Genomic DNA, 27,915 nt, shown 5'->3' with positions numbered 1-27,915 from the left:
AGCAGGAGGTCCTGGGGGGAGCAGAGGTGACAATTTGGGCGATATCTGCAGATGAGGTTGGTGATGTAGCTGGGGGTGATGTTGTGGATAGCATTTTGAATTTTATACCGTGGGGTAGGGGAAGCCAGTGAAGGGATTGGCAGAGAGGGGCAGATAGATAAATAGATAGATATTGAGATAGATAGATATTGAGATAGATAGATAGATAGATAGATAGATAGATAGATAGATAGATAGATAGATAGATAGATGGATATTGAGATAGATAGTTCAAGCAAGGACAGATACACCCAACATGTATACATACAACAATACAAACATGGCAGAGGTTCTAACTCATTCTTGCTGTATTAATATTTAAAAAATGAAGATGCCCTGAAACATTGCTACAAGGACCAAAAAGCGTTCAGGTGGGCATCATGTTGGCTCATTTATAAAGTATGAGCGTATGGGTCGCAGTTAAGGAAAAAACAAAGATCTTCACAACATTTTGCTAGCATAACAGGTGGAGAAAGAGTGAAGGAAAGATGGAGTATCTGGTGCTAAGTGGCATTATGAGAGAAGTAGAGGAAATCTGTTTTTGGCCACAAGAGTGCACTTAGTTCTCTCGCTGCCAGTTGACATCATTATGTTAGTCCAGACTTTAATGTCGGGATCCACCCATACGCATGGACCTTGAGGCTGAAAGCCTGAGCCAGCCCCTCCCATCCCCTCCACAGACCAGCACTTCAGTGAGCACTGTAGGGGCAGAGCAGAGAGCGGTGACTGACAGTCGCCACTCTCTGCTCACTAAGAACTGAGCAAACAGTAGTCTGATCGCTCAGTTCTCGGTCTTAGAGGTGGGTGGGGACAGATGCAGCATTGGTGTGTCACCGAGGTAAGTATGTATGTTTGATTGTTTTTTTAATTCCCATTTAATTCTCATTTAAAACAAATCGGTTTCTTTGTCTTACATGGACACTGCACTGGTTTGTTTTAATTCGGCAAGTAAAAATTGACTACAATGTCTTATTTTATTTATTTCAAATATTTATATAGCACCAGCAATTTACCCAACGCTTTACATGTATATTTTACATTTACATCAGTCCCTGCCCTTAATGAGTCTACAATCCCCATCTTGCATGCATGCATACACATACTAGAGCCGATTTAGACAGGAGACAATGAACCTACCAGCATAACTTTGAAGTGTGGGAGGAAACTGAAGCCAACCCATGCAAACAAAGGGAGAATATGTACACTCCATGCAGGTAGCATGCTGGTAAAAAGTCAAACCAATGACCCCATTGCTGCAAGAAAGAAGTGCTGACCATTAAGTTACTTTCAATTACGGAATGATTAGTAGAACAGGAAAAACAAATGAAAAAAGTAACAAAGCTTCCTAACCTGAATTTAAAAATATGAATGCGTTACTAAATGTAATCTCTACAAGGACGTAACTGTGTACACACACACACACACAAATATACACTATATTACCAAAAATATTGGGACACCTGCCTTTACATGCACATGAACTTTAAAGGCATCGCAGTCAACGCCCTTGTACACATGATCGGAGATTCCGACGGAATGTGTCCGATCGGAGCGTTTTGTCAGATATTCCGACTGTGTGTGGTCTGCATCGGACTGTTTCCGTCGGAATATCCGTTGGACCAAATTTTCCAACTTGCCGGAAATATTTTCCGACAAAATGCTCCGATCGGACATACTCCGATCATGTGTAGAGAATTCCGATCGGACCAAGTGCCACGCATGCTCAGATCAAATTCCTACATCAAAGCTATTGGCTACTAGCCTGAACGTAGTCCCATCGTAATGAAATTACGTCATCACGTTCTGAAAGATCGGATTTTCTGACAACTTTGTCCGACCGTGTGTATGCAACAGTTTCGGACAAGATCCGTCAGACAAAATCCGACGGATTTGGTTGTCGGAATGTCCGACCGTGTGTACAAGGGCTTAGTCTGTAGGGTTCAGTATTGAGTTGGTTCACCCTTTGCAGCTATAACAGCTTCAACTCTGGCACAGCTGTCTACAAGGTTTAGGAGTGTGTCCATGGGAATATTTGACCATTCTTCCAGAAGCACATTTGTCAGGTCAGGCAGTGATGTTGGATGAGAAAACCTGGCTTGCAGTCTCTGCTCTAATTCATCCCAAAGATGTTCTATTGAGTTGAGGTCAGGACTCATGTTTCTCCACCCCAAACTCACTCATCCACGTCTTTATGAACCTTGCTTTGTGCACTGGTGTGCAGTCATGTTGGAACAGGAATGGGCCATCCCCAAACTGTTCTCACAAAGTTGGGAGAATGAAATTGTCCAAATTGTCTTGGTATGCTGACGCCTTAAGTGTTCCCTTCACTAGAACTAAGGGGTCAAGCTCAACCACTGATAAACATCCCCACACCATAATCCCCACTCCACCCAATGATTTGGACCAGTGCAGAAAGCAAGTCCTGACCTCAACTTGATAGAACACCTTTGGTATGAATTAAAGCGGAGACTACGAGCCAGACCTTCTCGTCCACATCAGTGCCTGACCTCACGAACGCCCTTCTGGAAGCATGGTCAAACATTCCCATAGACACACTCCTAAGCCTTTTGGACAGCCTTCCCAGAAGAGTTGAAGCTGTTATAGCTGCAAAGGGTGGGTCAACTCAACATTGAATCCTACAGACTAAGACTGGGATGCCATTAAAGTTCATGTGCGTGTAAGGGCAGGCGTCCTGATTTTGGTAATGTAGTGTATATGATTATTATATAACTTATAACTCTCCGTTCTGCAATAGTGTATTTTCGGGAAAAACTCTTTTGGGCTTCATAACATTTACCTGAATTATTTCTGATGCTTCATATTTATCAAAGTTGCTTTTCCATATTGCAATTCTTGTTAAATCTTTTTATTGAATTTCAAGAGAAAAAAAAAAGGGAAGTTTGCAGATCATAACGAGCATCATATCATGAGTATCGTAAATTAACAATATAGTTATAATCAGGTATTGATCACATAGATTAGGTCTGTTATAAGTGAAAGTATAAGTAACATAGAGATTGTATACTATAATATTATAAGTACTGAACTAAATTAGAAACAAACTATATGAGTCCATATTGCAATTCATATACAGATTTGTAAATGCTCCCTCCCTTGGTCATGTGTAAATCAAGGATAGTGAATATCATCCTTGCTTCATGACTGTTGAAAAAACAATAATTAGAAATAAGAAAGTCTGTGGTTGGGCAGGCCCTTACACTACACATTTGCTGTTAAGTCTAAGCCCCTGTACAAGCGGTCGGAAAAGGTCCCATCGGACCATGTTGTCGGATAATCCGACCGTGTGTGGGCTACATAAGACTTTTTCCGTCGCAATGTCCGACCAACATATTTTGAGAGCTGGATATAAAATTTTCCGACAACATAATCCGATGGGACTTTGTCTGATCGTTTGTAGAGAATTCCGATCGGACAAAGTGCCACGCATGCTCAGATCAAATTACGAGACCGCAGCTATTGGCTACTAGCCGCAACATAGTCCCGTCGAACGAACGTCATCACGTTCTGAACGATCGTATTTTCCGACAACTTTGTCCGACCGTGTGTATGCAACACCAGTTTTGGACAAAATCCGTCGAAAAAAATCCGACGGATTTTGTTGTCGGAATGTCCGATCATGTGTACAAGGGCTAAAGCTGGCCATACGCTATAGAATCTGAATATACAATACCTGTACAGTCTCCTTTAAGTTCACCAAAACTATGTAATATAAGGAAAAACCTAAACAGTCTAGTCAATTAGTAAGCTAAGCCAGGCCTTTATCCCAAAAGGAACAAAACTTTTGCTATAACTATAGTATTAGCTGGAGTTTGGCTTCAATTTATTTGTGTATTTAAAGGATAAGTTCACCTTTGGGAACATGTTACGTTCCACCCATTTTTGGGTTGGTAAGCTGCAATATTTTACATTTTTGGTTTTGGGTTTACCACATTAAACAAAGATCTTTGGCTACCACTGAGAACGGTTGCTGCAGATCTGGTTACCAGTATATAAAATAATCCCACATGGGGAAGAGCTGGGGAAGATTGGTGAGGCTATGCGATACCAAATAAAGAAAGGGTGATGTATCACAAAGGTAGTGCAAACTTACAAGTTACAATAACATGTCATCACAAAATGTTTTAGCTAATAACAATGTATAATGTTACAAAATGCCTGCTTGGAGACACAATGAATGAATGCATGGTGAACAGTGCAGACGCATGGAACCCCAACGTGTTTCAATGTCATACAGATCCTCTAAAATGTACAAATGATGCTCACCCCCTGAAGAAGATGTATAACGTTGAAACGCGTTGAGATTCCCTATATCTGCATTGTTCATTATACATTCATTCATTGTGTCTCCAAGCAGGCATTTTGTAACATGAATTGTTTTTAGCTAAAACATAATGTGATAACAATTATATTGCCCCCCTCTATAGGGGTTTCTTTTAACCTTGAATTTAAAGTAATCCCAAAGTCTCAGCTTTTAAAAAATAACAGACATGCCATATTTACCTGCTCTGTGCAGTGGTTTTGCACAGAGCAGCCCAGATCCTCCTCTTCTCTGGTCCCTCACCAGCGCTTCTGGCCCCTCCTCCCTACCGAGTGCCCCTGCAGCAAGCAGCTTGCTATGGGGGCACTTGAGCTGAGCCTCTGCTCTGTGTGTCCATTCAGACATGGAGCTGTGGCTCAGCCCACCCCCTTTCTGTCCTTATTGGTTCACTGAGGGGCCATGCTGCCATCTCAGCCAATAAGGAGGGAGAGTCCCGGACAGCTGAGACACTCCTGCAACATCACTGGTTCGAGGTGGGCTCAGGTAAGTATTAGGGAGCAGGAGCGGCTTGGTCAATTAGGGGAGCATGGGCACCGCCTCCCTGCAGGGCGACAGACTCATACGTTTGTATGAGTTTTTTTTTTTTTCAGGCAACATGATTAGAGCCTGAGGCTCTAATTGGCTTGAAAAAGGTTGGGCTCGGGGCGCAGAGCACTGTGTCCCGAACCCACCTAGTGAATATTATTTACTATTGTCACAAGTGAGTGGAAACCCACCCACTTGTGACAATAGTAAATTAATATTCACTATTGTCTTCTGGCTTCTCCTTCCGGCCGATTAGGACAGGAGACAGATGGGGTTTGTTCAGGAGAAGAAGCCTTGGAGGGGTGAGTGCGGGGGGGGGGGGACCTTCACCATGAGTGGGGTGAGTGCAGGGGGACTGTCACCGCGGAAACACTGAGTGCAGGGGGGACCTTCTCTGTGGAGAGGCTTAGTGCAGACCTGGGGAGGGGGTTTGCCTCGCCCTCCAATAAAGTTTAGCACCATGGGAGCTGGGGGGGCTGCTGCACACTGAAGGTTTTTTATCTTAATGCATAAAATGCGTTAAGATAAGAAAACCTTCTGACTTTACAACCACTTTAATAAAATACTGTAACTTTTTTAGCTTGCACTACCTTTTTGATACATCACCCCTTCTTTCTTTGGTATCGCATAGTCCCACCAATCTTCCCCGGCTCCTCCCCTTGTGGGATTATTTTATGTATTGTAAGGATATATACCTGGATATACCAAGGTTTAGGAACACAGCATTGTAAATTCGGGTTCCCAGTGCATTGTGGGTCTTTGCGTAGCCTACAGGGAATCTGCTGTTTTCAATCATATACAATATCAGTAAGAAGAGATAAGTTACCTCCTTGTATCTTTATTAAATAATCCGTTTATGTGGACCATTTATTAATTTTGCTCACGCACATTGCCTCTTGATTGGACTATAATGAAAGGAAAGTGTCACTTTGCTGAATAACAATTATAAATGCTATGATGGTTCTAATTGCTATTAGTTTATCTCCTCTTCCATTGCACTTGCTATTAAATGTCTATTCATTTTTATACTCCTCTTCCATTGCACTTTAATTTTATTACTAAGCAGCAATAATGCTTTCCCTAGGATTTCAGATAATACAAGCACTAATAAATCAATTATAACTAATAGAAATTGTAGGAAAGAATAAACTAACATTGCTTTCTCCAACTTTCTCCACCTTTGCTGACTATCTCTACCTATATCTGACTATCTCCATACTTAAAACCTTGTGATTTTTCCATAACTGGTTAACTTTTACTTTTGCTCTGCATGGGGGTTTCTCAAACCACTTCAGAACTTAAATGCGCCAATGTCATGCACTTTAGTCTGGGCACTCAAACTGTGTTACGTCAGTAAAGTGTCCCGCTGCGGAATCAACTGTCAACTTCCAACCATTGGGCGAGATCCGGAGAGCCTTGCCTTGTAGACGCCCCAAGCCTGTGGGAAGCCACATCTCCCACCACACAGAAGGAGCCACTAACACCGCGTCCTATAACCATTTGCTAAACACATATTCCTAATACCACCTCAGGCTTTTGAAGGTATGCTGGAGTTAGCAGAGGCGCGAACCACTTATGAAGAATTTTGCATCCCCATGTGTGTTTTGCCTGCCACCATTAGCAACAATGTCCCTGGCACTGACTTAAGTCTTGGCGCTGACACTGCTCTCAATGCCATTATGGAGGTAAGGTGTAGACTTTGAAGATAAGTAGTTGTTTTAAGGACCATTTAGACGTAAAAAAAAAACGAAGATAAGTAGTTTTTTTTAAGGACCATTAGATAAAGTGGAGCTAAAGTGAAAAAATAACGTAGCCACCCTGGCGGTATGATTATGTCAGATTTTTGCGTTTTCTACAATTGTTTTGCATAGAAATTTGGCGTTTTATATTGTAGGCCTGTAATTCTGAGCACACTTAAATCTGTCCAAACAAGAGTCTAATAGATATCCTGGGTATGATAATGTTTGAAACACAAAATCATAAATTATAATATTATAAATAACTAGAAATAATTATAAAAAAATAATAATATAATAATAACAAAATGAATTTCCCCACTAGGGATGAGCTTTAAGTCGAGTCAAGCTCATGTTCGACTCAAACATTGCCTGTTCGCCTGTTCACCAAACAGCAAACAATTTGGGGTGTTTGCAGCAAATTCCATAAGCCGCGGAACACCCTAACAAGTGCTAATTTTAAAGGCTTATATGCAAGTTATTGTCATAAAAAGTGTTTGGGAACCTGGGTTCTGCCCCAGGGGACATGTATCAATGCAATTTTTTGCATTGATACAACAGATGTAACGGAAACCTGCAATACATCAGAGGGGGGCGGGGTCACCCGTACATCACTGGGGAAGCCCGGCTTTCCCCTTGCGTCAGAGGGGGGCGGGGTCAGGTGACGGGTGGCCTCGCCCTCCACAGCTAAGATGTGTAAGGCTCCCGGGATTCCTGCAGTGTCTCCAGTGGAGACCGGATGGATGCGCTGCACTGGAGGGAGAGATCACCCATCGCTGGATCAGATCACCCATCACTGGACCCCGGAGAGATGATCATCCGTCGCTGGATCCGTCCCTACCCTTACAATTCTCCTTTAAGGGGGCATGGCAGGGGGGGTGTCCTATGCCTGCATACTTTTGCTGATAGGTGTCCCTCATTCCCGTCTCAAAAAGTTGGGAGGTATACATCAGTAATCTGCTGATCAATGGCGCAATGCTTCCCAAGCTCCTAAAATATATATATATAGTAAATGCACATTTTATTACTGCAAAAAAATGTGCATTTATTTAAAAAAAAATTTAAAGGTGAACTTAATCTTTAAACTCTATTACTGGCCCTTAGATTGCAATTTTGAAAAAAAATTAAAACTGCCATGGCAGATTCTGGAAATGCAATTTCATTAGTCTGGTTACTCCGGGGCTGTCACAGGTAAAATTGTATTCAGAAATTTTTCTTTTTCTTGGAACGATCATTCAATTTTCTAATAGTTAATGGGGTCAAATCAAATAGTTTTTGACCATAGTGATGAGGAATTGAAGGAGAAGGGTGGACATTATTTTCTTGAAAGAACACAATTCTTACTCCTAAGGCCCCTTTCACACGGACGCCTCCATGGGCTAGAACAGTGATGGCGAACCTTGGCACCCCAGATGTTTTGGAACTACATTTCCCATGATGCTCATGCACTCTGCAGTGTAGTGGAGCATCATGGGAAATGTAGTTTCAAAACATCTGCGGTGCCAAGGTTCGCCATCACTGGGCTAGAATCTGCTTGCTGAGCAGGGAATCGCTCCGCTCATCCCTGCTGAGCAGGTGGATGACAAGTCTCACTCTGCTCACTGTGCAGAGCAGAGACAGACAAAGTCCCGCTATCCTCTATGGGGAAATCGGGTAGAAATGCACTGCATTTTCATCCCATTGTACCCAATCCGATCCGCCAGATGGAAAATAGGACCACCATCCGTTTGGATTTTGTAGACAGGATCGGATCAGATAGTGTTGGATGTCAGCGGACATGTCACTGCTGCTCCATAGGGGTGACTGGAGGGTCCGATCAGGTCCGCCTTGAAAACTGACAGATGGACCTCATCAGGCAGCCCATGTGAAAGGGCCCTTTTTTGGGGCTTTCAACTGGGAAAAAAAATCATACTTATTGTAATGCACATATGCGTCCCGAAATTGAACAAAGAATTCAAAACATTGGCATGGCAAGGCAGTGACATTTTTCAGGGTGCTCATATGAAATGTATTTATTTCATAATGGTAGTACTATGGAATGCTCCAACTCTTTATGAATTTCCATATGAACAGTAAATTCTGGTATATGGCCAGCTTTACTTTCTGTCATCTCATAAGATAAAAGGCAACAGAAGGAGCTTGGATCTATGTTAGATAATCTGTGGACACACTAGTAAATCCATACTACTTCACATACTACTGGTTAAGCACCAGGATTTACTTGACTGTGTCATCTATCCTACTCCAAGAAGTAAATGCTAACTCGGAGCGATGCCCGAGCAAAGACAGTGCTGGGATTGTGGGGGAAAAATTTAAAGGTATTGTCAGGAAGAATACTTTGGTTTTCTCGAAAAACTGTCCCACATATGCATTATTTAGCATGCAATAAATGAACCTTAAAAAATTTATTCAAGGGTTATGCTGATGTTCTGTTAGATTAAGCGACCTGTCAGATTTTGTAACAGAAGTGATGTTCTGGCACGGCCATCTTGGTACACACGCACTCGGCCACACTAAGCCTACAGTCTGAAGTCGCCAAGCAGACATCTTTTTAAACCAACTGAAATCTTGCATTTCACACTTATTTTACCACTAAACTGAGCTTATATAGTGAAATACAGTATTTAGAAGTCCGTGACACTGTTTTGATGTTGAATTTTAAAAGCAGCGGCAAGCTTTCTGATCTCACACATTTGCTGAAATGACAGAACACTGCTGCTTTTAAAATTCAAAAACTGGAGCCAGTTTTGAGATGCCTTTTCCAGGCAAGAAAAATTATTACACAGAAATGGCAGGCAAATACCCCCCCCCCCCCCCCCCCCGCTGCTGCAGAGTTGGGTTGATACAGTCAATTCAGTAGTGGGAAATGAGAGAGTGATGTATACTCGACAGGGTAATTATGGGAAATTTATTAGAATGTGGAAGTCCTGGCTAGATGAGAGGGGGTATCCCCCTTAAGGGGGGATTTGGACATATTTATATTTTTCCCTATCTTTCTTTTTTCTTTTCCTCTTTTTCTCCCTTCTTTTGTAAATTTTTTTTCTTTTTTTGTATAATTAGTGGATATAAGTACACTTATATGGTGCAGGGATGGGGGGGATTTAAGAAGAGGGGGGGGGGGATTTAAGAAGAGGGGGGGGAGGGTTTGGGTAGCTGAAGAAATAGTATTGTTATCTGATATCATTTAGAATATTGTAACATTTATGTTGTGAAGAAAGTATTTTTCATAATTGCTATTTTTTTATACTGTAATTTATGTTATTGCTATGTTCTTGGTGTTAAATTATTATATAAATGAATAAAAAAATGAAGTAAAAAAAAAAATTCAACATCAAAACTGTCACAGACTTCTAAATACTGTATTTCATTATATAAGCTCAGTTTAGTGGTAAAAATAAGTGTGAAATGTAAGACTTTGTGGGTGTAAAAAGATGTCCGCTTGGCGACTTCAGACTTAGACTTACTGTAGGCTTACTGAGGCTGAGTGCAGGGTGCATAGCTCCAAACTGTCCCTGTTTTCGAGGGACTGTCCCTGATTTGGAGCAATGTCCCTCTGTCCCTCTTTCCTCTTCATTTGTCCCTCATTTTGGTCTGATCTCTATAGTTGTATATAAAATGCACTTTTTATCTATAAAGGCGCTAAAGCTTTCATCTGATTTCTAAATTGCTGCATTTGTAAATTCCAAAAGCCAATATAAACTAATATGAGTGATAAAAAAAGAATTGGTGAGTTTAACAAATCTTGTTTTTTTGTACAATTCTCCTTTAAGGGTGCATGGCAAGGGGTGTGTCCTAGGCCTGCATACTTTTGCTGATAGGTGTCCCTCATTCCCATCTCAAAATGTTGGGAGGTATGAGGGTGTACCAAGATGGCTGTTATGGAACATCATTTCCGTTAGAAATTTTAACGGGTCGCCTAATCTGACGGAACACCGGTGTCCTAAACTTCAATGCAGTCCTTCAGAGCATTGACAGGTAGACTATATCAATATCCGAGAGAGAGAGGCATCTCCGTGCTCCAGAGACTTCAAGAATTGGAGTACTCCCAAAGTATTGCTTTGACGTTACTTTTATTATTTTAATACATTATCCTTTTTTATTATTCTTAATTATTTATCATTGTATAAACTAATTGCTCCTGGCATACAGTATACTCAGCTCTTTCTTTTTTTTTTCTTTGTTATGAGGAAGATCACTATCAAAGTAACTTCCGTGATTATAAATTCAGTAACTCATGTTATGACATGATGAACAGCTTGAAATGATTAACATATAACAGAACGTGGGAGGATATACTGTATATATAATCCCTGTAGGCCTTTGTATGGTAGTTTTTAGTAATGACCTAGAAAAGAAAAGTATTTCCGGACACACATCTTCATAGAGATGAGTCACATTTCCTTTGACTGCCATCTAGTGCTCCGAGGAAGGTGTTACAGCTCACACATTCATCTAGCTGGTTAATAATCCCATACAATCTGTTTGCTCACCTAGAAATAAAGAATTACATTAAATGACCCTATTAATTCCAGTATTTACAGTTGTATTCACACTTTCCACCTGTCACAATGAGCAGGGCTCAGGGAAATCACTCAGACAAATTAACACATTTTTTTTTATCAGGTATATTTACAAGTTCCTTTAGTCTCAGTCGTGTCTAAAATTACGTTTTTTTTAATAATAGTTATGACAGTACAATCCCAGCTATTTTTGTATTAAACATTTGGGGCCCATTCACATATATGCATTGTGGTAAAACACACCAACAGCACCCATGCACATGTTTTCAGTGGACCCCAAGACACTAAAGGTGGGCACACACTATGAGAAAATCAGAACAAAAATTCTGTACGAGGCAGGATCGTTGGATTTCCATATACTGTGTACACAACTTTCGACATCCGATTCAGATTTTGCAAACAAAAATTTAAAAAAGGGGTCAAACTCTGACATTTTTCTTGTTTATGAACAGAACAAAAAAAATGTAATTTAATGTGTACCATTTTCATACAAGAAAAATCAGAAATGAAACACTGCGCATGATCAGAATCAACAAAAAAAGCCTTTGATGTACGAGAATTTTTATACATTATTTCCTTCCTTGGTTCCAACTTGCTGTGAAACGAGGAAAATCGAACAATCGTTTCCCTGTTTTCTCATAGTGTGTACCAGTCTTAAGGGAACAGACCTGATTTGCAGGGCACGACAATGCACTACCATGTACTGCATTACCAAAAATAGTGCATATCCAATTTTTAGTCCACTTTGGTTTCTTGCCAACCTATTCAAATGAATGGGCAGCCTCAAAGCAAGTATACATATGAGTATTAAACACTCCACAATGTACTGGTTAGGTGTAAATGGGCCCTCTTTCCTCAGGGGAATATTTGACCTTCCCTAATATGGTGGCTTGAAACAGATGTACAGGGTTCTTAAAAAAAATTATATTTATATATATATATATATATATATATATATATACTCAGCTAAGTGGAATTCAGCACCGGTCCAATACAGAATGTGTCCCCCACTGCTTCTCAGTCTGCAGAGCGACGGTGACTGTCAGCCATCGGTTCTTTGCTCTGACCTCCACCGCTCACTGGAGTGCCAGGCTGTGCAGGGTGTGCAAGCAGCTGGCTCGGGCTCCTGGCAGCTCGCTGAGAGGCTAAGCCAGCTGCTGGTCCAGGCATCTTGGTGGATCCTGACTGTAAAGCTGGGATCAATCCTGAGCCTGGTCTGGCTGAGTGACATCTGTCGATAGGAGCAAGTGCGACATTGTATAATCTACACTGGGAGCCAGTCGGTCTCCATCACATTGCACAGTGCTGTTAGTGTAGTATACTGTAATATACTTACAGGCCGCAAGAGCTGGAGGTGAACAGTAGGCATAGGGGAAGAAACCCGCAGAAGCACACAGTGGACCTCACTATTGTGTTGATAATGAATAATAATGGCAAGTGACAAACAAAGCTACACATCTACAACAGGAAATTGAGTCAGGCTCGCTGTAAAACACGGCGGAGGCGAGTCAACAGTCTGGCAGAACAAAATGATTAATCCTATGGCAAGTTAACAAGTAAACACAGCAAATCAATCCACCCACATATATCACCATATGACAAACATCCAGACCTCACTCATACGTTGGAGTATAGATGATCTGTCAATGATATCTTATGTATTTGAATATCTTAGTTCAGTACATAGGCACACCCATCTATACAGTTTACACTCTGTACGTATGCTGATAATACACAATGTGGCCATTATCTGTACATGCTACCTAGAACGGTATTGATCCCTTGTACGTTTTCATCAGACATGTGATCGCATCAAACAATCTGCTAGTGGAACAAAGAGGCGAGTCTTCATCATTGAAACAATGGGCGGATATTGTGGATACCTGGCCAACATGGGTGGCCTTGCCGCAGGCGCTGATGCTGCTTACATCTTTGAGGAGCAATTTGACATTCGGGAGCTCCAGGTAATTATCTATACACTAACTAAAATCTACAGAATTTTCTGTTTGTTAACACAGAATTTTGTATTACTAATTTTTCTTACATATTTTAAATTATTTCTGCAGTGTTCACCTTAGACCCCTTTCAAACTGGGGCGTTTTTCAGGCGGTTTTCAGGCACTTTAGCGTTAAAAAAGCCTCATCTGCAATCCCATTGTGAAAACCCAAGTGCTTTAAGAGCCCTTTCAGACTGCCAGTGCCCGAAAAACACTCGTAAAGCGCCACTTAAACTAGCGGCGCTTTACCAGCATTTTTCTAGTGCTAGTAGGGTGCTTTTAACCCCTGCTAGTGGCCAAATAAAGGGTTAAAAGCGCCCACAAAGCGTTGCTGCCAAAAGCGATTTGCAGGTGCTTTTCAGGCATTTTGCAGATGCTTCCTATTGATTTCAATGGGAAGGGGTGCTCCAAAGAAGCTGCTTGCGGGACTTTTTTGGACGTCCTGCCAGCACAGTGCCTCAGTGTGAAAACATTCGGGCTTTCACATTGGGATTGCAGTTGTGGCTTCTTTCAGGAGCTTTTTTTTAAGCTAAAGCACCTGAAAAACGCCCAGTGTGAAAGGGATCTCAGTGTGAAAGCACTCGGTTTTTCATATTGGGATTGCAGATGAAGCTTCTTTCAAGCGCTTTACAGGCGCTTTTTTTTTAATGCTAAAGCGCCTGAAAAATGCCCCAGTGTGAAAGGGGTCTTAATAGGGTATATAAAGCCACTTTTTTTAAACATTTTGAATAGATCAGGGAAGGATTAGAGCGCCTGTAAAATTTCATTTGCTATCTGTGTTCCCACTAGGTAGTTTCACTCTCTCTGTTGACCATTGTTAATTGTTAAAATAAAAAGTGAGGGTAAATCCAACAATTTGAAAGATTTACCTTCACCCCTTCGGTGACCACTTTAGAGAGGGCACCTGTTGTGGTTATCACAGTCAAAAAAATGAAAGGAGCATGAAATGCAGCCTCTATATCATCTATATGGGGTCTGATGTCTCAAATTCCCTTCAATCCAGAATTCCCACTGTGTCCAACTGTAATATTTCAAGAGGAACATTGGCCCAAATCTAAGATTCTGGTGGTGCTTTTCTTTGATGAAGGATTTGTTTTAGAGTTGCAGTACCTTCAATATCCCCATCAGACCACATATTCTTTTGGGCTTACTTTCAAGTTAGGCATTTTTTCAACAGCCCCAAAAGTAAAAAAAACCTATATGCTAAATAAATCACTTTATTTAAAAAACTATGACAGGGATACCCAAAAAACACACGATCTCCTTAATTTTTTAAGCCTATTCAGTTCTCGTACCTTAGATTAAGATGAGGCAAGAAAAAAAGTGGGAACATGACTTAGCCGGTATACTATCTGAGGAAGACTGGGAATTTATTTAAAATGTACTAACATAAAGGTTCAATAAATGTTAATATATAGGAAGGTTACAAGGTTACAAGATCTGATCACAGTGGTACTGGACACTGGTAATATACAAATTGTGCCCCAGGGTCACCTGTTTTAACCTGCACATTACAAGAAATATAGTTTAGGTCTGCCTATAATGTCTCTTTATTATATCTGCATTATTATTTAATCTTCTAGGCAAATGTAGAGCATTTGACAGAAAAGATGAAGACAACCATCCAGAGAGGCCTTGTACTAAGGTACAGAAAGCAGCAGCATAAAAACCTGGGACTGCAGGTGTGAAACTCTAGACGGGGTGGTGGACAAGGTTGTGGTCTATACTGGAGTCAAGAAGTCTGATTTCAAGAGTCAGTGAAATTTGGAGAGTAGAATCACTCTTCAACTTTCTGCTTGTGTCTAACATTTCTGACATCTGCAGTGAGATATCTCCATCAGGGTTGCTGTCCTCCATTAAAGCTGCTCGTAGATGGATCAAAATGTGTCTGGTTCAAGAAGGGCTTGCTGAATTTTGATCCATGTATGGGCACTGTGGTTGTACAGAGGTTGCTCTAACATTTGACTTCTGTACAACTGCCCTGCTGAAATACTTCCTCTCGATCATCCCTGCAGGCTATAGCTGTAGCCTGCAGCGCTGATGTGTGTATTGTGAAGGTGAGGAAATCTCCCCATTGCCAGAATGCAGTGACACATCTGGGAGGATCCCCCCATCCACCTCAAATGTGTGGATGGAAGAATCAGGTACATTTTTTGTTCAATCCACTGGTTAAAAAAAAAACTGATCCATCTATGGCCAGTTTAAAGTGGAAGTCAATACAAAAACTAAAATCCCTGCATCTATAGACACCAGGGATCTAACACTAATCTCTCTATCCCTGTAACAAAAAAAGTAGTATACATACCTTTTTGGAAGCCGATCTGACCTCCTCCAACCCGATCTTCAGTGGCGGAAGCTCTGTAGAGGACATGGCCGACGAAGGCTGTGAAATGAGTGGGAAGTGAAGTCACCCATAGAGTTACTATGGGGCTACCGCTGTCGGACGTCTCCTCTGCATCCACCTACACAGTGAAGCCGCGGCTGACAGCTCAGCATGGGATATGGTCGAAGCGGGTCAGGTCTGCTTCTACAAATGTATTTATACAAATTTTTTCTTTATAGTGATAGAGAGGTGAGTGTTAGAATGTTGGTATCTATCGATGCAAGGATTTTAGTTTTTGCATGGACTTCCACTTTAAGTTTCACTGTTCTAGTAGAAGGAAGTTCCCACAATGTGATTTGTTATGGGCAATACAGACACTTTGTGAGACTCACTGTTTATTCCAATATTTACTTTAAAGTGTCCCAACTTTCCCGCATATTTAATGCTCACATGGAATAAAATATTTGTTTTATTTAACAAGGAATGAAAACTCCAATGAGAACTACACCACGGATTTCATCTACCAGCTGTACTCGGAGGAGGGAAAAGGCGTCTTTGACTGCAGAAAGAATGTACTCGGACACATGCAGCAGGTACTGTACTAATGCCTGTACCAACTCCCTGGCTGTCCACCTACGGCCACTTGGGTCTGTTTACATTGTCATGGTCATGATGCTTCACAATGCAGCAATTTTTATTCAGCATGTCAATTTTCACAGGTGGCACTGCCTATTAAACTCGCCCACTAAAGTCAGGAGGATCACACTGCAACTGCATGTCAGACATGACTATGGTAGTTTGTGGTGTGGTAGTTTAATGTAAAATCCCAGTTGGGATAAAAAGGGCTGATATTTGGTACACTGTTTAAAAAAGAAACTCTTATCCTTTTATTTTAGGGTGGGGAATGCATAATGATGTGTATATATTTTCTCTTTTCTTAAATTAATTTAGCTTTTTTTTTTAATACTGTAATTGTATCTGACATTTCCGGTATAAAACGGATAAACACTTCCACCTTTAGGCTGAAGTGCCATCTGTAGGCTGTAGTATTATTTTGTCAACGAAGCCTATATCCTGCATGTGATCACTAGCTCATAGTTGACCAATCTGGAAGCACTCTGATTGACTTGTGATTTGTTAGTGGGAAACTGAGCTGTCAGGAACAGCCAGGTGTATGAGCTAGCAGTTGTGCAAAATGTAGACTACTAGTCCTCAAATCAAGGACATATATTAATGTATTCCCAGCACAAGGAATCACACTGTGGAACAATAAAGTGGTTTTTCATATGTTCCTATAATCTGTTCTGTCTCCTCATACAGTGCCCCCTCTCTCTGTGTTTTATAAAAAAAAAAATTCTCCTTTACCGTATTACACGGCGGCTCCTGGCGCTCATGTAACCGGCCATGTCTCCTCTCTGCCCGACTGACAGAAGCAGCGGGCGGGGCTGAGGTTTCTCAGGGGCTGAAGTGAGGAGGAGAGGAGACACGGCCGGTCATAACAGATATAACAGATCGTGTGTGTGTGTGTGTATATATATATATGTATATATGTGTGTGTATATATATATATATATATGTGTGTGTGTGTGTGTGTGTGTGTGTTATTCCTGCAGCAAGAGGGGGGAGAATTGGGGACAGAGGAGACACAGACACTGAAGAGCAGACTACAGATGATGGAGGCACGCAAACAGACCACAGGGGCTCTGCAGCCATGATTATCGTGGTCTGTTTGCAGAGGGAAGGGTATAGCCAGGCAGGATCAGCCAGGTATCACAGGGTGCCAAATTACAAAGCACAAGCACTGTGCTGTATAAAATTCTTTAAAAGAGCAGGATCCATATTTTTTGGGGGTTTAATATAGTGAATATTTTTGGCAGCAAACTTGAAAGAAGAACACCATTTTTTTTTTACATGCAGTGAGGCTGTGCCCACCACATTGCATGGGTTAACTGCTCATTTTTGTCTAGGGGATTGCAGTGCAGCGGTATACTGTACTTACCTAATCTTCAGATCCTCCGAGCATTAGACAGGTTCTCGTTGCTGGAACAATTGGGTTCAGATAAGGAAAAGAGGGGCTCTGGGGCACTGCTACAGCAAAAAAAGGTCTTTCACCGTAATGCATTACAACTCATTTAAAGGATCTGGAAAGTATAGCTTTTCCTTGCGGCCCTGGACAAAATGAGCAGTTAAACGCATGCAGTGCAGGCACAGCCACACTGCATTAGAAAATATATTTTTTTTTCCTGGAATTCTTCTTTAAACCTGTGAAAAGAGAAACATGGCAACTGCACTTACGGAGTTAGTGAAAGGTTCATGGGGCTTTCATACTAATCCTTCTTGTTGTGTGACACCTGGAACAAACATGCATCCAGTGAAGTCTGAAAAGTCTGACTTTCCTGCCCAGCATGCTTATTCCATTTTAGTGACTTGTCCTCACCGACTCCCTTTAACCCTTTTATAAACGGTAATCGCACATCACGGCTTGTAATTAATGAATCGAATTGTAAACTCATCATTAGGTTGTAGTACAGTGTGGGAACATTTCAGTGTCATTTTGGTATCAAATACTAATCACAGCTATAGTGACACGGAATATGTCGCTTACAGGGAGGAGCACCGTCACCGTTCGACAGGAACTTCGGCACAAAAATCTCAGCCAAAGCCATTCAGTGGATTTCCCGGAAGCTGAAAGAATGTTATAGAAAAGGTAACTTACAGAAGGTCTGATTAGCAATAGCCTTCTCTACATATTCTTCAACTTTTCCTTTAGGCATATTGAATGCCTTATCTTTCATTGGTATTGCCTTTATTTTTTAATAGAAATTATTTTTTTCTATTTTGCTAAAAAAAAAAAAAACGTATGGACCTTTGCAATATACATTGGCATTGGCCAATCAGATCAGCTGTCATAGTCAAGGTTCTGCACCAGCAATGGAGGCTGCCACTGGCCTCCCTGACATTGTCCTCACTTCAGGGTAGTACAATGCCTGTCTGATGTGCCTGCTTTTTATTTTCAACTGAAAATGGAACCCCCTTAACAATTGTACTGTAATTTCTATTGAATAATCCCTGTTTTACTGTCTGAACCCAAATTTAATATATTGTGCCTGTTACACATTGCTTCCCTTCCGTGTTTTGCAAGACTGCTTTGCACACATTGCATGCCGCTGGCTTCTAGATACTAGTAAAGTTATTAGCTAAATATACTTTCTTTTTTGCTTTTATATTGTCATTACTTTGATGGCTACTCGGGATACTTAGAGGAAGGTAATGTTTCCTTTTTTCTTGGTGTAACCGTGATCATATCCATAATATTATTGCATAGTAACATACAGTATATGAAATAAAATGGTACAACAGTAAAATATCCCCTTTGTATTCTGGTAGCTAGTACTGTATGTTATTCACTAACCAAGAAAAAGAATTCACTAATATTCTCAACATAGATTTATATAACCAGATAGGCACCAATCATCTTAGAGTCACTTTGAGGAAAGTAATACACAGAATGCTATGTGTAATAAGCCCAATTCTTATATATATTGCATTGTTATTTTTAGACTATACCTGTAATGAAATATGCAGTGGGCATTGACTGTAGCTATTTAAAAAAAAGAGTCTGTGTAGATTGGAAAGATGATTCAGTTCACTGCTTTCACACTTTGCCAACGCGTTTTGCATTAAAGCTGAATTCCAGGCATTCAGCAACTTCGTTGAAGCGGAACTCCATCCAAATGGGGAAGTTCCCCTTTAAGTCCTTCTCCTCTGCCACATTTCAGCATATAATTTTTTTGGCGGGGGGGGGGGGGGCAGCGGGTACCTAGTCTTGTCAGGTACCTGCTCCCATTTCCACTCAGATCACCTAGGTGATCCGAGCAGGTTATTCTCTCCCTCCTTGCAGTCTTCTGGGATGCATCACAGGTCCCAAAAGACTGCAGGACTATTGACCAAGCACATCGCGGCTCAGTCATGCAGAGGCGGCTGAGGATCCAAAAGTAGTATAGCCAGCTGCCCACAATTAGGAACCTGAAGCCTAGTGAAGAATTAGCCCAGGTAAGTACGGCACTGGATACCTGAACAGGTAAGTGTCCTTTTATTAAAAATCAGCAGTTTACAGGATTTGTAGCTGCTGACATTAAATGTTTTTTTTCTCCAGAGTGAACTTCCTCTTTAAGTCCAAGAAGGTGCCTGGCACCTCCTGGGTTTATCTCTATTATTTATATCTGACAAGTCCATTGTGCTTCACCAGCATAGATTCCAGAGCTCTGACTGGACTCAGCCCCTTCAAGTGTAGAGTGTCGCTACAGCTATTATGCCTGCCCCTCCGGTCCCCCCGCCTATTCACAGATGCCTTTGTATTATGTGAACTCATTGACAAAATCCAAAGGCTTCTGTGAGTAGGCAGCAGAGGGGAGGTGTGGGCATAGCTACTGTCTGTGCTTCTCTCCTCTCTCACAGACTCCATAGCCATAAACCTGGTGGATATGAAAAACAGAGATAAGCCCACATAATTAGGATTTAACTCATGGCGTACCTGTAGTTTTTACAAAGTTGCTAAATTTGTGGAATACAGCTTTAAGGCAGCCCATTAAAAAAAATGAGCTTCAAATTCACCAAAACTGCCAGTAAAAAAAAGTCTGCAGTATTTATTTTATTGCAGCACACCACAACACATGATAATACATTCCTGTGCACTGTGGTGTACTGCAACACTTGAACGTGGGAGGTGTGTTGGTGTACTATTGGAGTGCACCTAAGCCTAATTTAAAGCACACACATCTAATCACAGGACAAAAAGATCTGGGAGGCATAAAACGTGTTTATAATCCCCAGATCACTTCTCTTGCACTTAGAAAAGGTAAATGCAAGAATGCCTGTGTGAATGAGGCCTTAGGCCGCGTACACACGGGCGGATTGTCTGCCCAACTAAGTTCGTCAGACAATCCGACAGACAGTCCGTCCAACTTTTGAATGAACGGACTTGACCACACACGATGAACAGACAGTCCGCTGAAAGCTTGCGCGATGACGTGTACAGCACGTACGACGGGACTAGAAATACGACGTCCAATACACTGCAATGCAACCTTCGGCGTGTAAATCCTTTCTGAGCATGCGCCATACTTAGTCCGTCCAACTTGCCTACACACGAGCGGACTGTCCGCTGAAACCAAGTCTGGACGGACAAAATTACGGAAATTCCGAAAGACTTAGTCCGCCAGACTGTCCGCTGAAAAAGTCAGCTGAAGCCCACACACGAGCGGATTGTCCGCTGAAACACGTTTCAGCGGACTAAGTTGGGCAGACAATCCGCCCGTGTGTACGCGGCCTTAGTGATACAAAGCAATATACAAGAGCAGAGACAGTTTATGTGAGCAACCTGAAGAGTTTTTCTGGATGACATTGTCTCCTTAATTGTGGTTCAAAATTAAGTCTACTGTAAGTTTTATAAAACTCTGGTTAGACCACATCTGTCGTTTTCTGTCCAGTTTTGGTCGCCAGTCCTCCGAAGGGATGTGCTTGAGCTGGAGAGAGTCCAAAGAAGGCCAACAAAACTAATAAGGGGATTGGAGGACCTCAAATATGAGGAACGACTGCAAACACTAAATTTATTTTCGCTGGATATGAGACACTTGAGAGGAGACATGGTAGCAATCTCAATGGGGATCACAGCATAAGAAATAAACTATTCAGTACCAGGGAGTGTAAAAGGACACAGGGCCACACAATGAGATTGGAGGAGAAGCCGTTTAACCTAAAACTGTGCAGGGAGTTCTTCATTGATAGGGTTATAAGGATGTGGAACTCTCTCCCACAATTGGTGGTGGCTGCAAGGAGTATGGATATTTTTAAAAGACTCTTATGCTGCGTACACACGATCGGAATTCTCGCTGGAAAAAGCTCTGATGGTTTTCCCAATGGATTTCCGCTCAAGCTATCTTGTCTATACACGGTCACACCAAATTCCGATAGTTTAGAACGTGGTGACGTACAACACGTACGAGGGGACTAGAAAAAGGAAGTGCAATAGCCAGTAGCTTTGGTCTCTTAGTTCAATCTGAGCATGCGTGATTTTTGGCATGTCGGAATTGCATACACACGATCGGAATTTCAGGTAGAAAGTTTTTCTGTCGGGAAAATTGAGAACATGCTATAAATTTTTGGCTGGCAGAAATTCGTACAGCTAAATTCCAATGGAGCATACACACGGTCGCATTTTCCGATGAAAAGCTCTCATCTGTCTTTTTCTGACCGGAATTCCGATCGTGTGTACACGGCGTTAGATGTACATCTTAAAGGACACAACATACAGGGATATAGGAAATCATTATAGACACTGATACATATACACCTACACAGGTTGAACTGGATGGACTATTGTCTTTTTTCAGCCTTACCGACTATGTAATTTCACTGACTGTTGTATTTCCTTATGTGCTTTAGGCCTGATTCACACCGATGCATTTTTAGTGCTTTAAGCATTTTGCAGATTTGCACTACAGTCCATTTAACATTGTTTCCTATGGAACACATTCTGTAGTGCAAATCTGCAAAATGCACAAAAAATGCATAGGTGTGAATCAGGCCTAACACTCGATTTGCCCAATACTGTGTAGTGTTTGTGAGTGAACAGTAATCAAAATAACAATAATCTTGTATTTTAATCACTAAGCCCTACACTTTCCAATATGATCAGCCCCCATCCCATAGAACATGTTCCACCTAAATGGAAGCCTAGTAAGAATCCGCAGAACTGTCAGACTTGGCAATGATCATGTCCTGTATGCAGCTCCTTTATAATGTTTTCTTTCCGTTGCAGGCAGAGTATTTGCTAACACGGAAGACAGCGTCTGCCTGCTAGGAATGCGCAGGCGCGCCCTCGTCTTCCAGCCAGTTATGCAACTGAGAGATGAAACTGACTTCAAGTGAGTACTGAGAGCCAACTACATCCTGATGGACTAGTGTAGGATTCCTAGGATATTTCTATTTTTAAAATTTTGCTTCTTGACCTTCCTATACTACTCCTTTGGCTGCCATGCTGCTGCAAAAGGCTCCAATGACATTGTGAAGATAAGGACTTTCTTACTCATCTCCATGCTAGTTCCAAAAAGTATTGAAATCATTAAGCCAGGCAAAAAGCATTTACTCAAAGAGAGGGCAGCAATGGAAACCCCTATATTTCTTGTTGTATTGCTTCCCTTTAGGTCCATTACATAATAATTGAAGTGTTTCTTCATTATACATAAAGGCTAAGTTCAACTTAAAAAAATAAAAAAATAAAAATAAAAAATAAAAAAAAAAAATATATATATATATATATATATATATATATATATATATATATATATATATATATATATATATATATATATATATATATATATACATATATGCACATGATTTTGCAGGTCAAAAAATTGTGCATTTATCATTTTTCACACTGCAGTCAGCAAAGCATTACACCCGCCATCAACTCCGGCAGATTCTCAGTACAGATTTCTGACTGTACCACCAGGCAGGCAGTGACTGAATTGCAGGAAGCAGCAATGAACAATAAGGGTGCTCATCAGCGCTCTTGTGGCCCACTAAGAACTACCAGCCACCTGCCGCCGTGGAATATGGCACTTGTAGTTCATTCATTCACAGAACTCCTTGAATGAATGACACGGCTGTTTTGGCTGTTTTTAAAATATGACAGGGGATAAAGGGAGAGGATTCCCCACCCTCTGTCACAGAGGGTGAATCGGGGGAGTGCCGTGGAGCTACTCCAGAGTAACATGTTACACCCTAAATATGGGCAAATAAATAAGATGAGCTTATCCTTTAAGAAAGTTCAAGGGACACAGGCTGGAAACTGTCAAACAAAGTAGGAGATTCTAGTATACCCCCCCCCCCCTCGCCTTGTTTGCTAGTGTATTAGAAGAATCATCTTGAGAAAATAGAAACCTTTTTTTTAGATTTTATTAAGATAATAAGCTGGCTAGAAGTAAAATTCAGTTACTGTACAGCCAGAAAGTGCTCATTTTACAACTTTTTGGTTCCACCTCTCCAAACTAAAGCTCACTCCACCAGATCAGTTTCTTAAAGCATGTCTAAACCCAAGAACAAACATTGAATATTTTAGAGCTTACTAGTCCTTAGATGTGGTGGCTGTTATTATTTCAAGCATTTTGTCCTTTACCTAGTGAAACCGAGCCACCTGTAAAATGTTTCCAGTTCTAAGATGACAATGCTGTCACATCTTAGTGTATCAGGACAACAGAAAAATGATAGGACCACAACCCCCCCTTCATATTGTACCAGTGTGGTCCTGTAGTACTCAAAGCCAATTAAGAGTAATGTAACTAATAACAGCACAGGCAGAGAGCACAGAAAGTTATCGGCTCACAAGATTTCATACAAGAACAGTAAGTGTTTTTGTAAACTTATCAAACAAATATAATAAAATGCCAAATGCGTGAAGCTTATTGTTAGGGTTAAGGTATGCTTTAACAGAGTGCCAGTACATTGTGTTCCCTTATCATGGCACGGTTTTGCCACCTTGTGGTAGGGAAGTTAAAACACTCAGCAAATATATCTGCTTGCCCTAGAAACAGACTGAATTCATTCTGTGTTAAAGTGTTTAACCCGAAAAACAAAAAACAGATCCTGTTACCTTAAAGCATGTTATACAGCACAGTGTTTGTGCTGTATAATTTGGCCTCCTGTATCACCTAAAAATCCTGGCTGATCCTGCCTGGCTATACCATCCCCTCTGCAAACTGACCACGATAATCAGAGCTGCTGAGCCCTGACACTGTGGTCTGTTTACGTGATTCCATCATCTGCAGCCCTACTTTCCTGTGTCTGCATCTCCAAAGCTCTTGTCATAGAGCTTTGGAGAGATAAGTAAACACTACAGATATATGTGCTTTGTGCAGATTTCATGACTGAGGTTTACAACTACTTTAAAGGAACAGGCTTTGTGCACAGAAACACAGTTATACTGGGACAGGAAAGGATCTTGTCCAAACTGTCTATACAAGGTTGCTAGTGCATAATTGTCTAAAATTTCTGCTTATGCTGTAGCATTAACAATAGCTTTTATGAAAACACCTGAACTCAATATAGAGGGGTGTTCATATACTTTTGGCCATTAAAGTATAGCTTTAACCACTTACCGACCGACTCCTGTAGATATACGTCAGCACTTTGAAGAGGGATATCTCGGTAATGGCAGCAGCTGCTGCCACAACCGAGATATCCATCTTTTCAGGAGCCAGTCCTCTTTACGATAATGGTGGTCACCGCAGCGGATTCGGCGCGAGACCACCGTTATTGGCGGTGGGAGAGGTGCCACCCCCCTCCCGAGTCCTCTGCTGCTTACTGGAGCTGTCGGTAGTGGCAGAGAGGCGATTGGGTCCTTTCATGTCCTGGGTATGGAGACGAGTGAGGCTAAGATGGCCCCCACCCGTCTCCATACCATAGGAGGGCGGAAGTGATGTCAAAATGCCACTTCCGCCCATACCTCTTAAAAGGAACATTTTTCTGTTGTCATTTTTTTCAAATGACAGTTTTTTATTTTATTTTAGTCCAAATATGAGATCTGAGGACTTTTTGACCCCAGATCTCATATTTAAGAGGACCTGCCATGCTTTTTTCTATTACAAGGGATGTTTACATTTATTATTTTAAAACTGTGAAAAAAGAAATAAAGTAAAATAAATAAGAATAAAAATATATATATTTTTAAAGCACCCCGTCCCAACGAGCGCATATGAATCTCAATACTAAGCCTTCTCATTTGGATGGGTATGATTTAAAAAAAAAAAAGAATCAGGAATGAGCTATAATATCCTATCTGGGTGGTGTCCTGAAATAGGCAATTTTATTTACACGGTTGATTTTTTTCACCGTACTGCATTACAGTATCCAGTTGAAATTGGAGATACATCTAAAGCTAGCGTCTTCTGGAATTGGAATTAATCAGAACAGTTATAATGCAGAATCCCTTCTTTCATAACAGACACAGAATTCCGAAAGAGCAGTGGTGGTTGAAGCTGCGACCATTGATGAAGATCCTGGCCAAGTACAAGACCAGCTACGACATTTCAGACGCCGGACAGCTGGAACACGTTAATGTTAGACGACCACAACATTCTGACATGGGGGCCATCTAACAGCCGTGAGCTCCAATGGCATTCCTCTCTTCGTAGCCTACCACCATCTTCATTGTGTGCTTTACCGCCATAGGTTAGAATGGTTACCACAATTGTCTTCTGTTATTTAACTTGCCACGTTCCAGCACTTTATGTCCACATAACGAGCCTCACTCCTCAAGTCTGTGAAAGATGCATCCAACACCTGTAGTAACAAATCTGCTTCTCCTTTCAGACAGATTAAAAAGGAGAAGCTGATTGACCACTATGGAAATCTCTTTCAAATGTTATCAGTCACAAGGTCCAATACCCTTCGGAGGTGTTGACTGAAGCCTAGGAATGTATCTTTACAAAACCCAATATCGAGGAAGGTGTATGAGAATGATATCATCACTAAGCTCACTTTGAAATTCATTGTTTTGTTTTTTATTTTAGAAATGTTTGGGCCACTGTTGTAAATGGGTTGCAATGGTGGAATTTGTTTCCTGTGTGTTGTGTGTTTTAAGTTATACATGTATTACACTTTGTATCAGAGATGTTAAAGATACACCTTTATATATATATAAATTAAATATATCTATATATATGTGCAACTTCTATTTTTCCCCCTCAGTGACACGATTAAAAAGGTGCGTGGAAGAAATGGAATAATAAAGTACAGATTGCAAACCAAAAGCAGAATTTGTTGACGTAAACTTACTCAAAGTGTGACTTTATTTTCGAATTAAGGCTAAAGAAGTTTTTTAGTTCCTCTTTACAAAGAAGAATTTATAGTAGATGAAATTGCATATCATAATGGATGTCCCCAATGGTCCCTCTATCACATTTTTTTTTTGCTCTCTAATGTGTATGCAGAAGGGTGGCCTCACCAAAGATAGTCTTCTTCTTCTATGGGGCAACATACGTGTGTTCCTGTGTTTGTGCTGGGAAGACTGCACAGTACACTCCCCTATCAAAAAGAAGCTCCATTTTTTTCTTTTCCTTTTCACAATCAAGTTTTATTTTCCTCTGAATTTAAGGGATGTTAACGTTCATAATAAATGTGACTTGTATTATGTTGCATATTCACTCCCTTGCAGTTTACTTATTCCTTTAATAATATTTGATTGCCTTTTTATCATGCTATTATTAGACAACTATCCTCTCATTCCCAAATTGTGTATGATGTGTATTTATTTACATGTTGCACTTTTCCTGTATGGATTTTATACACATCCCTTTTTTTACCTATAGGAGTTTTCTCATCAAAGTACCCAAATTTAGTCCAAAAGAAAGTTCCATCAGGGGTGTAATTATATCACACACACATGCACTTTAATGGCAACCCAGTCTTAGTCCGAAGGGTTCAATATTGAGTTGGCCCACCCTATGCAGCTATAACAGCTTCAACTCTTCTGGGAAGGCTGTCTACAAGGTTTAGGAGCATGTCTATGGGAATGTTTGACTATTCTTCCTGTTTGATCCTTTGTGAGGTCACGCACTGATGTTGAAGATAAGGCCTGGCTCGCAGTCTCCACTCCAATTCATCCCAAAGGTGTTCTAGTGGGTTGAGGTCAGGACTCTGTGCAGGCCAGTCAAGTTCCTCCACCCCAAACTCACTCATCCTCGTCTTTATGGACCTTGCTTTGTGCACTGGTGTGCAGTCATGTTGGAACAAGAAGAGCCAACCCCAAACTGTCCCCACAAGGTTGGGAGCATGAAATTATCGTGGTATGCCGACCCCCTTTACTGGAGTTAAGGGGCCAAGCCCAACCTCTGAAAAAACAACTCCATACCCTAAACCCCCTTCCCTCCACCAAAATGGATAGTATAGTTAGTAAGGTTGAATAAAGACACCAGTCCATCCAGTTTAACCTGACTATCATCAGTCCCTACCCTCAAGGAGCCCACAATCTAAGGTCCCCAACTCATATTCATATTTATGGACAGAAGCCAATTAACCTACCAGCATGTCTTTAGAGTGTGGGAGGAAACCCACGCAGGCACAGGGAGAACATGCAAACTCCAGGCAGGTAGGGTCATGGTTGGGATTTGAATCAGGACCCTTTTTACTGCTAGGCGAGTGCCAACCACTACACCACTGTGCCGCCACAAAGCACCCACTTACAAGTACAGCCATTTCCACAGGAATGTGTGCATTGGGAATAGTGCATTGGATTCTCTCCACATGAACACCCCAACATTTACTTATCACTGATAGCTCCAGGTCTCCACCTAATGCCTGGAAAGACTGGCTATCGATCATATAATCACTGTGATAGGCTACAATAGCGATCAAAACCAATACAACCCACAGTG

The 27,915-nt window shown here is 41.2% G+C and overlaps 1 protein-coding gene across 5 annotated transcripts in view; it reads left to right on the top strand.

Moving 5' to 3' along the window:
• The window catches only part of PFKP (phosphofructokinase, platelet), a 126,581-nt gene extending 100,289 nt beyond the window's left edge, over positions 1-26,292 (top strand). For 3 of the 5 annotated variants that reach the window (XM_077491115.1, XM_077491112.1, XM_077491114.1), the window contains 7 exons: positions 6,436-6,588; positions 12,959-13,123; positions 14,739-14,800; positions 15,960-16,071; positions 18,086-18,185; positions 22,299-22,404; positions 25,485-26,292. In XM_077491115.1, the coding sequence (XP_077347241.1) occupies positions 6,436-6,588; positions 12,959-13,123; positions 14,739-14,800; positions 15,960-16,071; positions 18,086-18,185; positions 22,299-22,404; positions 25,485-25,638 (852 nt within the window). In that variant the 3' untranslated portion in view covers positions 25,639-26,292. The remainder of the gene's footprint in view (positions 1-6,435; positions 6,589-12,958; positions 13,124-14,738; positions 14,801-15,959; positions 16,072-18,085; positions 18,186-22,298; positions 22,405-25,484) is intronic. The other 2 variants (XM_077491111.1, XM_077491113.1) reach the window with 1 other exon arrangement.
• Positions 26,293-27,915: the final 1,623 nt, after the last annotated feature.

The sequence above is a fragment of the Lithobates pipiens genome, unplaced genomic scaffold (assembly GCF_037356315.1).
Source record: "Lithobates pipiens isolate NorthernLeopardFrog02 unplaced genomic scaffold, aLitPip1_a1.2 Scaffold_19, whole genome shotgun sequence".
Lineage (NCBI taxonomy): Eukaryota > Metazoa > Chordata > Amphibia > Anura > Ranidae > Lithobates > Lithobates pipiens.
Note: the sequence above shows the minus strand (reverse complement) of the source record. Positions and strands in the feature narration are given on the sequence as shown.